The 13,475-nt window shown below is 52.2% G+C and overlaps 1 protein-coding gene and 1 non-coding gene across 5 annotated transcripts in view; both read right to left on the bottom strand.

Annotated features, from left to right (window-relative positions):
• LOC119624010 (U6 spliceosomal RNA) lies at positions 1-107 on the bottom strand. The gene has a single exon (XR_005240101.1). It is a non-coding gene; the product is annotated as a U6 spliceosomal RNA (small nuclear RNA).
• Positions 108-3,686: 3,579 nt separating this feature from the next.
• CHFR (checkpoint with forkhead and ring finger domains) overlaps positions 3,687-13,475 on the bottom strand; it is a 31,977-nt gene continuing 22,188 nt past the window's right edge. For 2 of the 4 annotated variants that reach the window (XM_008005325.3, XM_073021275.1), the window contains 7 exons: positions 13,351-13,470; positions 10,680-10,763; positions 10,121-10,191; positions 9,200-9,287; positions 7,413-7,520; positions 6,269-6,341; positions 3,687-4,855 (listed from right to left, as the gene is read on the bottom strand). In XM_008005325.3, the coding sequence (XP_008003516.3) occupies positions 4,813-4,855; positions 6,269-6,341; positions 7,413-7,520; positions 9,200-9,287; positions 10,121-10,191; positions 10,680-10,763; positions 13,351-13,470 (587 nt within the window). In that variant the 3' untranslated portion in view covers positions 3,687-4,812. The remainder of the gene's footprint in view (positions 4,856-6,268; positions 6,342-7,412; positions 7,521-9,199; positions 9,288-10,120; positions 10,192-10,679; positions 10,764-13,350; positions 13,471-13,475) is intronic. The other 2 variants (XM_008005326.3, XM_008005327.3) reach the window with 2 other exon arrangements.

The following is a 13,475-nucleotide window of genomic DNA, read 5'->3' on the forward strand; positions in this document are numbered from 1 at the left end:
GCAGACATGGAACACGTCATGAATTTGTGTGTCATGCCTGCACACGGGCCATGCGAATCTTCTCTGTATCCAGTTTTAGTATGTGTGGTCTTTAAAGAGATGATTAAGATAAAATGAGGCCACTGGGGCGGGCCCTAATCCAATAGGACTGGTGTCCTCGCAGGAAGAGATTAGGGCACAGACACGCATGAAGAGAAGACGATGTGAGGACTCAAGGAGAAGACACTGTCCACAAGCCAAGGAGACAGACCAAAGAGGAACCGGCCCCTCTGACACCCTGATCTCAGAGTTCCAGGCCCCAGAACTGTGAGAAAATACTTTCTGTTGTTTAAGCCGCCTGTTCTGCGGCGTTTTGATCCAGCAGCCGGAGTGGACCCACATTCAAGGCCACCACTGGGCGAGGCGTGGCTCACAAATGCAGGCTCCCAGCACAGCACACAGCCCTCACAATGTCAGGCTCCCAGCACAGCAAACGGCACTCACAATGCCAGGCTCCCAGCACAGCGCAAGGCTCTTACAATGCCAGGTTCCCAGCACAGTGCACAGCCCTCACTCCTGGTCTAATGGCCTTCAACATTCTCTCCTGCGTCCATCCCTTCCACACACATGCACAACCAAGTGTCTGCTCTGTGTAAGGAACACAGATAAAAGACCCCACCATCTAGACTCACCGCCTCAGGAGACAACCACAAAAAATGAGCAACAGAGGAAGGAGCGACTGTGCCGTGGGAAAGATTTCAAGCCCAGGGGACGGCTCATCAGGACCTTCACCGTTTGGCAGCCAACTAATCACCCAGGGATCAGGGGGTGCCGCCCTGGGGCCAAACATTTCAGACAAATAAACAACAGCGGGCAGACAGGCAAGATCCCTGCTCTATTTTTCTGAGGGGGGGAGACAAATGGTAAACAGATGTTTCCTGTCTGATAGTGACAGGTGCTGGGGGGGAACCAGACTGGCTGGCGGGGTGGGGGCAGCCCTGCAGGAGTCGGGCTGAGCTGGAACCTGAATGAGGAGAGGCTGCAGGAGGGGGAGAGGCCGGCACCTGGGGCTGGTTGTGGGAAGGAGCTGGCTGGATGGAGAAGCAGAGGAACACCCCAGGGGCTCCAGGAGGAGCAGGTAGGGAGAAGAGGTTTTTCTGACGGGTGGAGGCAGGGGTTATATGTGCTGGGCCTTCCAGGACCATGAGATGGTTATTCATTACCATGTAACAAACCACTCCAAATGCAGTGGTTTAAACAACTGCTTGTTTCTCATGAGTATATGCTGGCTGCCTGGTGCAGCACTGTGCTGGTGTTTAACAATCTTCTCTCCAGAAGAAAACAAAAGCAATTAAAAACCACCCTGATTTGAAGCATTTACCAATTTCCACAGTGCAAACACTCCTTCCAGGGCCCATTCCCACCAGGCCAAGTGGTAAGGCTGGAAGGGACGCCCTTCCACACCGGCCCCAGAAGCACACAGCCTCGGGCGGCAGTAACAGGCAGGTGCGGTGAACTAACTAGAAAGTGGTGCATCCTGAGCACTCATTGCCTTTGTTTTCAGTGTAACTTAATTCTAAGTGTAGAGGATGCTTGAACAACGGCATCTACCAGTTAGCAGCACTAGGCATTCCTGGAGGTGGCTCCCGCGAAGATCACCTGGCTCCGTCCTGCTGCCCGTCTGGTCAGTGCGCAGGTCTGCAGAGCTAGGCTGCACTCTGCACGTGGCCGTCCGTCCTCAGGGAGGCAAGACCCGGCCTCTCCACACAGCTGCGTCCGAAGGCGCAGGACCAGGCGTGCACACCAAAGCAGAGCCCACGTGGAGGCAGAGGGCAGGGACGGCCCCGGGGACAGCCTTCTGGTTTCCGCATCAAGCCAGGCGGGAGGGACGATCCACTCCCAGCTTCCTAAATCCCCTCGTTCTCATGCTTTCCTTGCCTTCCCAGTGCAGGGCTCCCAGCGACCTAGTGGCCCTGGCAGTGACACTGGGGCCTCTTCAGGGAGGCAGCTGCAGCTGCCTCAGGGCCAGCATTGCTCTGCTCTCTCCAGGCTGCCAACCTCAAGCTGGGGGGGCTGTCACCAGGAACCCCTGGCTGGCAGAAGCCCCTTCCAAACTCAGCTGCCTCTCTGCTTTGGCCACATACCTGGGGTGAAGGCCGCGCTGTGCTGGGAGCAGCCCCTGGACCCCTGGCTCTCTCGCACCTGGGCCCAATCTCTCCCATCCTGCTGGCCCTGAGATCATTAAGATGACTTAAAGCAGATTTAAAACAGCCTTTGTAGCTGCCCTAGGGAGGAGGATTGGCCTGAATCCCCCAGTCTGTTTTAAGCCAATCTGCCCGGACTTCCTGCCTGCAGTCGAGAGCCCTCACAGAGGCCATCTCAGGGAGGTCTCACTGGGGTGGATGGGCTCACCTAGAACCTGAGGCCCCCTTCCCTGGCTTGGAGCCTGGTCAGCACACGGAGGGGTGGGCAGGGCTGACCCCTGCTTCTGAGGGGCACCAGGGAGCACAGCGGGAGCCGCAGGTGAGGAGCACGTGGGGCAACGGTCCGTGGGGCGACAGTCCGTGGGGCCAGCGGGCAGCTGCAGCCCTGCCCTGGGTTTGTTCCAAGGCTGGGCCCAGGAGCCAGGCAGAAGCAGTGGGATCTGCAGCGGCTGCCAGGCTGTCCTCCAGAAAGCCTGTGGATGACCCAAGCAGCCACCCCATGAGGACAGCAGGGCTCCAAAACAACCACAGTGCGTCAGTCTTGCTGGGTGGGATGGCTGGGTCTTGAGGACAAGGAAGTACAGAAGCTCATGAAAACACGGGATGAGTTCACGGCCACCTGCCTCCATAAAACACGGCTCCTTACCACACCCGGGGGATAACTGCCCTGGTCCCAAGGCCTCCTCCCTCACATCAGAGCCAAACCCAAGCTCTGTTCCGACTGCTCCAGGCAGAAACGCCCTTCGCAGTGGGCCAGGAAATGGACTTCTCTGAAGGACTGAGGAAGCAGGAGTGAGTCCCTAGGACACCTGGAGCCCTGAGGCTCTCTGAGCTGCCCTGCCCTTCCTGAGGAAAGCTCTGCATCCTCTACAGGGTGAGTGTTCTTGTTTCTACTTTTTGGAGATGGGAAGGGGTAGAGTGAATATCTAAGAATATCTAAGACACAGACACAGGGCAGCCCCAGCCGACTTCATGGGTGAATGCCAACCTCCCCTCTCAGCCTCAGCCCTGCACAAACTCGCAACCTCCCCTCTTGGCCTCACCCCTGCACTAACTAGGTCCCTCCCCTCTCAGCCTCGCCCCTGCATAAACTCGGGACCGCCCCTCTCAGCCCCACCCCTGCAAACTCAGGACCTCCCCTCTCGGCCCCGCCCCTGCACAAACTCAGGACCACCCCTCTCGGCCTCGCCCCTGCACAAACTCAGGCTCTCTGTATGGCGGCTTCATCTGGTGCTCAGCTGAAGACAAAGCCTCTACACTGGATGAACAGGTTGTGGTTTCCCAGCACTGGCCAAATGAAGAGACCTGAGCAGGTTTCACAGGATGCTCGGACTTCAGGCCCCAACCTCAGGTCAGGCGTGACTCCATGGAGACACTGAGGGACAGCAGGCGACAGAGTAACCATCACTAGCAGTGAGGTGCTCGGCGCTCACTCTGCACAGGGCCTGCCTGCCTTGTGTGGAGAAGTGAGGCAGCCCCACACACGAGCCCAACACAAGAGGGGAGGAGCGAAGGCAGCTCATTTATTAGAATATGCAAAAGAGAGGGCTTCCTCCACAAATGCAGAGACACAGAGTGCTGCTTCTCAGTTCCTATCAAGAGCAAGTCAACAGTTGAAAACTGTATTCCTGAGAAGCAAAAAAGTTACCAGTTTGCAAACAAGGATAACAGGTGATTTCAACAAAAGATAAGAAACTTTTTTTTCCAAAAATCAAAATTTCAAGTATTATTCCAGCTGACATGGCAAACCTAGCACAGGCGGAAGCCAAGGTGCCCCTCAGGCTCTGTAGGGTCTTGGAGGAAGGGCCCGGGCAGCATGAGGGAGCAGCGCGTCCTGGGACCCGCGTCCAGCCCCGGGTTCGGGGCCGTGAAGGGAGCGGCGCGTCCTGGGCCCTGCGTCCAGCCCCGGGCTCGGGGCCGTGGTCACCCACAGGTTAGCAAGGAGCGACTAACTTGACGGCCACGTCGAAGGTTAGCAGTTTTGGACACTGGAAGTTTTTTTTCAATAAACAGAAGCATATGCTTATTCTTTCAAATACCATACTATACCCAATTTTAGTCAATTTGTAAATTATAAATTATATTATTTGTGCTACAGTTTGTGATATTTAAATCTTATTAGAAGATAAGCACCAAACCTATTAAAATAAAAAATATATAAAATGCTGTGGTTTTCCCAACAGCAGAATATTGTGTACATCCTGTAGGCTGTAAACTTATGCTCCCTTCTCCTGAAACAATGTTTTTGATAAACTTTCCCCTTTCTCCCTTGAAACTCTTCCTGAAAACAGACTTCTGCTTTACCTGTAGTTACGGAAAACATACAAAAGAGCAAAACTGCCCCTCTCAGCGGGACGGCTGCGTGTCCTGGAAAGGCTTCGTCTCTGCTGCTGACGCCACCACAAGCCCCACCCAGCACTCGCCAGGAGGGCGGGTTGTGGCCCCCAGGGCTCTGGGGAGGGTCTCACTCAGAGGGTAAAGCTCCACAGAAGAGTCACCCCAGAGCACCTGCCGGAGACCCTGCGTCTCTCAGGGGGCCGTGAAAACGCCCTGACATGTTTGTCTCTGTATTTTAAAAACACGCTATCTTCGCCTTCAGTGCTGAAAGTTGCTCGGGGCCTCTGGATGCTTAGTTTTTGAACCTTGTCTGTTCACAGATATGATTGAATTTCCTGCCGGGAGAAAATGGCCAAATTACACAAAAGAGCATCAGAGAAGCATTCAAATAAATTACACGAGCGCACTGGAGAGGCATTCAAATAAACCCATTCTGAAACCATACACAGAAAGAGCTACCAGAGAAAGTGTGTGTGCTTTCTACAAAATCAAAGCAACTAACCCCCAAAGGTAAACTTCTTTTTCCCTTTTAAAATTTTGAAACAGAAGTGAAACATCCGGCCACGCACAGTGGTTCATGTCTGTAATCTAGCACTTTGGGAGGCCGAGGTGGGTAGATCACTTGAGGTCAGGAGTTCGAGACCAGTCTGGCCAACATGGTGAAACCCCGTTTCTACTAAAACTACAAAAAAAATTTAGCCTAATGTGGAGGCGAGCGCCTGTAGTCCCAGCTACTCAGGAGGCTGAGGCAGGAGAATCGCTTGAACCCAGGAGGTGGGGTTGCAGTGAGCTGAGATCGCACCACTTCACTCCAGCCTGGGAGACAGAGCGAGACTCCATTTCAAAAAAAGAGAAAGAACTGTAAACATCTTAGATAATTTTTTAAGAGAAGAGAATAAAAGCTGCACCTCCTCGGGCATCCCCGTGGCATCTGCTGACAGGGCTGAGGCAGACACACCAAGCTGGAAGGCCTGTGGCCACCTTTGCTCTCCACAGACCGTGGTCAAGGAGGACCAGCATGGCTCTGCTCTCCTGATGCACATTTCTACTGAAAATTGTCTGCCAGTCAACAGTGAACTCTTTTTTTGTAAGAACATGGTCTCTTCCATGTGCTGTTTGTGCTCAAACACAAAGAAAGGTTTGTATTCCACAAAATCCCTGCGAGGAAGGCACCTTTATCTGAGTCCTCGCAGCATCTCGTCCTGACGGCACTGTCTCCATCACTTTTATCTGAACTCCTTGGCCACAGGAGTGATTTACACAATCACCTAACCTAAGAGATGCTTCCTGACTTACACCTCCCAGGGCAATGCAGATGGCGCCGTGAACCTCCTTTAAGGACGCTGGGAAAGACGCCACGTGAGGGTGACAATGTGACAGCGATCACAAATGCCTGCTCACGGTACGGACGAGAACCCAGCTGCGCAGCGCTATGCGAGGGGACCTGAGGCCGTCAGAGACTACAGCCTCCGACTTAGAAATGGCTAAGCCTGAAACGATGGGGTGTGCCCCGGATGCCTCAGACGACAGATAAACCAACTCCAGACAGGAAGACACAGAGGTGGAAGATGGAAATAAGACTGCATGAAATGAAGGGATAAAGGAAGAGCAGGATTTCTAAATGAAGATGTGGTTCCTAAAGGATGCAACCTGGGAGAAGGATAATGACCATATCAGCGTATTTGTAAGCAGGCGGTGAACTCATTCATCACCCTGCAGCTGACGCCTGTGCCCCCAGCTGCACTCACATGGCGTGGTGAGCTTTCACCTGAGTGCGGCAGTTACGGCCCCAGTAGCAGTCAGGACGGGATGTTACAGCCACTGGAAAAACAGAAGGTTACGCATCTATGAGATGGACTGCACACACCCACTCCGCTACCTGCATTTCAGCAGAGACCCAAAGACGGACGCTGCGGCGGAAACGCACAGCCTCTGGTCCCTCCACAACTAGTTTCCTTGGACCGTTCTGAGATTTCAGGAAAGGAAACACATGTTTAACTAAAAACCCAATTGAGGGTCAGGTGCGGTGGTTCATGCCCATAATCCCAGCACTTTGGGAGGAGAGGCGGGTGAATCAACTGAGGTCAGGAGTTCAAAATCAGCCTGATCAACATGGTGAAACCCTGTCTCTACTAAAAATACAAAAAATTTGCCAGGTGTGGTGGTGGGCACCTGTAATCCCAGCTACTTGGAAGGCTGAGGCAGGAGAATCACTTGAACCCGGGAGAGGGAGGTTGCAGTGAGCCAAGATTGCGCCACTGCACTTCAGCCTGGGCGACAGAGTAAGACTCTGTCTCAAAGATAAATAAATAAAATAAATAAAAATTAAAAAGTAAAAACCCAATTAAGGAAATAAAATTACCCCAGCTTTCTATTGGATGTCTTTACGACTCAGTTTTAGAAACCCACGTTACACTCATGAATAACTGCAAATAGACGCAAGGCCTAAGACAACCACGGCCCCGCATGGCCTGTCTGTCCTGCTGGCTCCCGACTGAGGCCAAATTCTGCTTAGAACGCAAAGCAAAGTGCAAACAGGTTGTTGCTAAGAAGAGAGTGCTGGCCCAGCAGGGTGGCTCATGCCTGTAATCCCAGCACTTTGGGAGGCCAAGGTCAAGAGTTTGAGACCAGCCTGGCCAACCCTACTAAAAACACAAAAAGTTAGCCGGGCGTAGTGGAAGGTGCCTGGAATCCCAGCTACTCAGGAGACTAAGGCAGAAGAATCGCCTGAACCCAGGAGGCAGAGGTTGCGGTCAGCCGTGATTGTGCCACTGCACTCCAGTCTGGGCGACAGAGCGAAACTCCATCTCAAAAAACAAACAAACAAACAAAAAAAAGAGTGTAGAAGCCAACCCAGACAGAACAAGAGCCGTGTGGGGTTGGGGTCCTCACCTGGCAACTCGGAAGCAGGAATGTTCCGCCGGTACTGGTAGGTCAGCTCTCGGAAGCTGCGCAGGCCACAGCAGTAACACAGCACGGTGTTCCCCGTGACCCTGTAATCTGGAAAAAACACAGCCTCATGCAGACACAGGCAGTTACCCAGCAACGCCACCTTCCCGACAGCAGCACACACAGACCACAGCAGTGGGAAACTAACGCACTGACCATAAGTGGGGTGAAGACAACGGGCTACACCATCAGAAAACAACAACAAAGTCAACCTAGACAGCAATTTCTTTCCTTTTTTTTTTTTGAGACAGAGTCTCGCTCTGTCGCTCAGGCTGGAGTGCAGTGGCGTGATCTCGGCTTACTGCAAGCTCCGCCTCCCGGGTTCACGCCATTCTCCTGCCTCACCTCCCGAGTAGCTGGGACTACAGGTGCCCGCCACCGCGCCCGGCTAATTTTTTATATTTTTAGTAGAGACGGGGTTTCACCGTGTTAGCCAGGATGGTCTCGATCTCCTGACCTCGTGATCCACCCGCCTCAGACTCCCAAAGTGCTGAGATTATAGGCGTGAGCCACCGCACCCAGTCCTACCAATTTATTTTCTTACAGCAAAAAAATCCCACATGGATATAACATTTTATTTATTTATTTATTTATTTTTTGAGACCAAGTCTCACTCTGTTGCCCAGGCTAGAGTGCAGTGGTGCAGTCTCGGCTCACTGCAACCTCCGCCTCCTGGGTTCAACTGATCCTCCTGCCTCACCTCCCGAGTAACTGGGACTACAGGCATGCGCCACCGCGCCCAGCTAATGTTTGTATTTTTTCAGTAGAGTTGGGGTTTCACCACATTGGCCAGGCTGGTCTCGACCTCCTGACCTCAGGCGATCTGCCTGCCTCAGCCTCCCAAAATGCTGGGATTACAGGTGTGAGCCACCGCCACCTGGCCCCACGTGGATATAAAATTTAAATATTAAAACTCTCAAAAAATTACTAAGAAGAAAATCAGAAAATTAGCTATTTCTAAGTATGTCTTGAACACCAAATTGCACAGAGGAAGGATTTGTACAGTTGACAACAATTCAAACCTCAAAATGAAAATAAATACAACAAAAGTGAGCTACTACTATAGCGTAAACATTTGCAACACAAATCAAAACGTGCTATACCCTTAATTAACAAAGATATCGGCCAGGCACAATGGCTCACACCTATAATCCCAGCACTTTGGGAGGCCGAGGCAGGCGGATCACGAGGTCAGGAGTTCGAGACCAGCCTGGCTAACCCGGTGAAACCCCGTCTCTACTAAAAAATACAAAACACTAGCTGGGCGAGGTGGCAGGCGCCTGTAGTCCCAGCTACTCGGGAGGCTGAGGTAGGAGAATGGCGTAAACCTGGGAGGCAGAGGTTACAGTGAGCTGAGATCCGGCCACTGCACTCCAGCCTGGGTGACAGAGCGAGACTCCATCTCAAAAAAAAAAAAAAATTAGCCGGGTGTGGTGGCGGGTGCCTGTAATCCCAGCTACTCAGGAGGCTGAGGCAGGAGAATCACTTGAACCCAGGAGGCGCAGGTGGCAGTGAGCTGAGATCACGCCCCTGCACTCTAGCTTGGGCAACAAGAGCGAAACTCCATCTCAAAAAACAAACAAACAAAAAACAACCCGAAAGCATCAGGATCTTTTTTCTTCTCTTCCAGGATGGGTATAGGTCAGAGTGGTCACTGGGAGAGCAGACAGGCAGGTGCAGCCCTGGAAAGTCACACGCACCCTAGAGCAGGAGGCAAGAGAAGAACTCACCAGACAGCAGGAACACTCCCCGCTGGAGAGCCACGAGGCTCTCGGTCAACATGTTTTTCCACGTCAAACCTCTGGTTGCCAGGTAATTCTGTGACGCAAAAAAAAAAAAAAAGAGGAATAAGCAATATTGGTTTAGAGGAAGAAACACTGAAATAACGAGATAGAAAACATCTCATAAATAAGATCCCTGAAGGTGCGGAAAGCCGAAGCTCAGCCCCTTACGAGTGGCATTTGCAGAGGGCTGCACGTTCACAGCCTGCGGCACGAGAAGTCTTGTCCAAGAGCCTCCTGGAAGTCCCAAAAGGAAGGCTCACTTCTGACCTTCCAGTGTAAGAGTTATCAGAGGCTCTCAAAAGTTCTGCCAAGACCCTCACAGCCCAGGTGTGAATGAGACACGAAAGCCTAGCCACAGTGCACACAGCCCCACAACGAGCCCAGTCTGTTTGACAAGAAAAGCTGAGGACTAGGCATCTGTTTTCCGTGCCCTTTAAACACACACGAGCTGTTGAGCTCCTTCTGTGGGCATCAAAGCAGAGTGTGCGGCTGAGCGGGCACCTGCCAGGTGTGTCTGTGGCAAGCGTCAAGGCCCCACCACTGTGTGTGCTCTCGGCAAGCGGGCAGATGCGCATGTTACACACAGAAACCCCAGAAGCCGAGGTAGCTTCCTAGACGCAGGAAAGCAAATGGCCGGAAGAGAAAGGGACCAGAGAAAACGCCCTGGTCCCAGGCAGCACTTCCAAGTTCCTCCCGAGAGCTGTGGGAGGCGGCTCCTATGGATCCACGGCAGGAGGCACAAAAAGGAAACACCTATTTTTGGAATGCGGGAAAAACAGATAAACACCAATGGAATGCAGAGAACCAGCTGGCTGCACTAGTGAGAAAACGCGGATCCCGGCTCCCCAGCCCGCGGCGGGCCAGTACCTTCAGGATGTCTGACTCGTAGCTGTTGTTGTTCAGCACGCCGTCCAGACACTTGTCACCCAGGTTGAGCTCTGCCGAGATGAAGGTGCAATGTTACCTGTTTATAAAGACGTCGCAGGAAAGCACTGTCTGCCCCACACTGAGGATAAACACATTTCTTTTCATTACAGATTCTAGAAGGAATAAGAAGTTCAGTGATAAAACTCAATTTTAAACAGAGGACAAGTAGAAATGACTTCCATTCCACTCCCTCCTTAAAAAGATCAGCTCTCGAGTCACCCCAGCACCTGGTCTGGTATCGTGACACCAGAACCCTGCAGCAAGGATTCCGTCCTGGGAGTATTTCTCCTAATCCTTCCATTAAGGCTTGATTTTGAGCCAACACGAATCTGACGCACCTCTGCAGATCAGCAGGAAAATGTCACCATCTGATGACATGACCAACCGTGGCCTCACCCCTGTAAACATCAGGCTATGGACCCCACCATCCCCTGCCCTCAAGTTCACCAAGAGAACATGCAAAGGTCAAAGCAACTGGGGCCTGAAGATCCGGTATTACCACAGAACGGGGCCAGGCAGCCAAAGCAGCCGGTGCGGGTGCAGCCCCAGTACAGATGGCAGAAAGGCTGCAGGCAGACGGCACCTGTGGAGAGAGGCACTCGTTAGTCCTGTCTCTGACACAATTCATCAGCACCAGGCTGAGGAGCTCAACTCGCTTTGGAAACATTATTCAGGAGGAGTCTCATGGAACTCGGGGCAGGGCCACATCCCAGGACTGTGATGACAGGGAGTTGTAGCCCTGAAAAAAGGCGAGGCTCATGTTTTCTGGTTTTTTACTTTTTAGAGATGGAGTCTCGCTCTGTTGCCCAGGCTGGAGCACAGTGTGACCTCCGCCTCCTGGCCTCAAGGGATCCACCCACCTCAGTCTCCCAAGTAGCTAGGACTACAGGTGCATGCCACCATACCCGGCTAATTTGTTTTTTATTTTTGTAGAGACAGGGTCTCACTATGTTGCCCAGGGTGCTTTCAAACTCTTGGCTTCAAGTGATCCTCCCACCTCAGCCTCTCAAAGTGCTGGTATTACGGGCATGAGGCACTGCACCCAGCCCCAGACACATATCGTTTCTTACATTGAACACCGCATGCTCGTCCCAGGGAAACAGTGAGAGCCACGAAAGAAAAAAATCTCACCTCCTCCATCCCCCTAACACAGCTTCGATGGGTTTCCTTCTAGCTCTGAACATGCAACATGTTTGCCCCCAACTGCACATACTTAGGTGGCTTTTTAAATTTTATTTTGAGACAGAGTCTCACTCTGTGGCCTAGGCTGGAGTGCAGTGGTGCAATCTTGGCTCACTGCAACCTCTGCCTCCTGGGTTCAAGCGATTCTCCTGCCTCAGCCTCCCCAGTAGCTAGGATTACAGGTGCCCACCACAACTGGCTAATTTTTGCATTTTTAGTAGAAACGGGGTCTCACCATGTTTGTCAGGCTGGTCTCAAACTCCTGACCTCAGGTGATCCACCTGCCTCGGCCTCCCAAAGTGCTGGGATTACAGGCGTGAGCCCCTGCACCCAGTCTAGGTGGCCTTTTTCTACCTAGGTATTTTTTCATGTCGTCACCTTGGTTTTGTAGACGTTATTTATTTTTTGAGACAGAGTCTCGCTCTATCGCCCAGGCTGGAGTGCAATGGCACAATCTCGGCTCACTGCAAGCTCCACCTCCCAGGTTCACGCCATTCTCCTGCATCAGCCTCCCAAGTAGCTGGGACTACAGGTGCCCACCACCACACCTGGCTAATTTTTTGTATTTTTAGTAGAGATGGGATTTCACTATGTTAGCCAGGATGGTCTTGATCTCCTGACCTCATGATCCGCCTGCCTCAGCCTCCCAAAGGAAATTATTTTTAATTGTCTGATATTCTATACAATGGAAATCCCTAAAATATAATATTAGTTAAACCCTCGCTAAAATTCTCACAGGGTTGAGTCCTTAAGTCTTCTAACGCCTACGGCCACTTCATAAATGCCTCTGTATACGAAGCATTCTCTATTAAATTAGAGTCAAGAGCTTGGGCTCCTGGGGAAAAGCTGGCCCGACCTGCCATCTGCTGCCCACCATGTGTGTTAGGCACGGGGTGAGCTATTCTCTGCAGCTTCTCACCTGCCCTCCCGCAAGCAGCATCCGCAGTGGCCAGTGCCTGCCGTGGACGACCCCTGAGGCAGCGACCGTCCAGGTCACCTCACCGGGTGTGTCCCAACGCTGCAGGCCAGGCCCCACCCCTGCCAAGCCCAGTCTCAGGGTACAGCCCCCAGAAGTAACCTGTTTGGTTTCCTGAGTGCCCAGAACATTTTAAGCCATTCCAGACAGAACCAGTGCTGTGGCCGTGCTGCTCACGCAGGGCTCGGTGCACACAGCAGCACGGGTGCGTGTGGCAGGAGCCAACTGTGGTGCTCAGCAGCATATAAGAAGCTCTGACAAATTAGGAAGTCATTTAAAAAAAAGGCAAAGGACATAAACAGACATTTCTGCAGGAATAAATTAAAACAGCCATGAAATAAAGGACAAGTTCCGTTTTTAACAGTAAGAACTGTATGTGCGTGCATATATATATGTTTTGTTTTGAGACAGGATTTCCTTCTGTCGCCAAGGCTGGAGTACAGTGGCATGATCTCAGCTAACTGCAACCTCCTCCTCTCAGACTGAAGCCATCCTCTGGCCTCAGTCTCCCGAGTAGCTGGGATTACAGGTGTACACCATCATGTCTGGCTAATTTTTGTAATTTTTGTAAAGATGGGGTTTCACCATGTTGCCCAGGCTGGTCTGAAACTCCTGGACACAGAAAATCCATCTACCTTGGCCTCCCAAAGTGCTGGGATTACAGGCGTTAGCCACTGTGCCTGGCTAGAGTTGTATATTAAAGCATCAAAATTCATCTAGGAGGTTTAACAGTGACACATTATAAAGCAACCACAGTGCTGGCAGGAGACGGACACAGACCCAGGCCGAGCCCCTGCTGGATGGAGATGTGTCCTGTGAAGGGGCAGTGCAACTAGCTGCTGGAAAAAGATGGATTATTAAATATGGTCACGTGGTGACAACTAATCACACAGATGGAAAAAAAGAAACGGCATCCTTACTTCATGGGGTACCCTAAGGCCAACACCATTTTGAAACCTGAGCCCCGAAGGACAGAGGGAGCCCGCCTGCGTTCCATGGCGCGGGCACTCACACTGCTGAGGGGCGACACGTGGGTCCTGCTCGCGCTCCGCTCTCCGGTCGGGCATGGGCTGGAAGCAGCAGGTGCACAGGGCGTGGCTTCCTTGCAGAGGGCACACGTAATCCTGGACTGCTGAA

The sequence above is a fragment of the Chlorocebus sabaeus genome, chromosome 11, assembly GCF_047675955.1.
Source record: "Chlorocebus sabaeus isolate Y175 chromosome 11, mChlSab1.0.hap1, whole genome shotgun sequence".
Classification (NCBI taxonomy): Eukaryota; Metazoa; Chordata; class Mammalia; order Primates; family Cercopithecidae; genus Chlorocebus; species Chlorocebus sabaeus.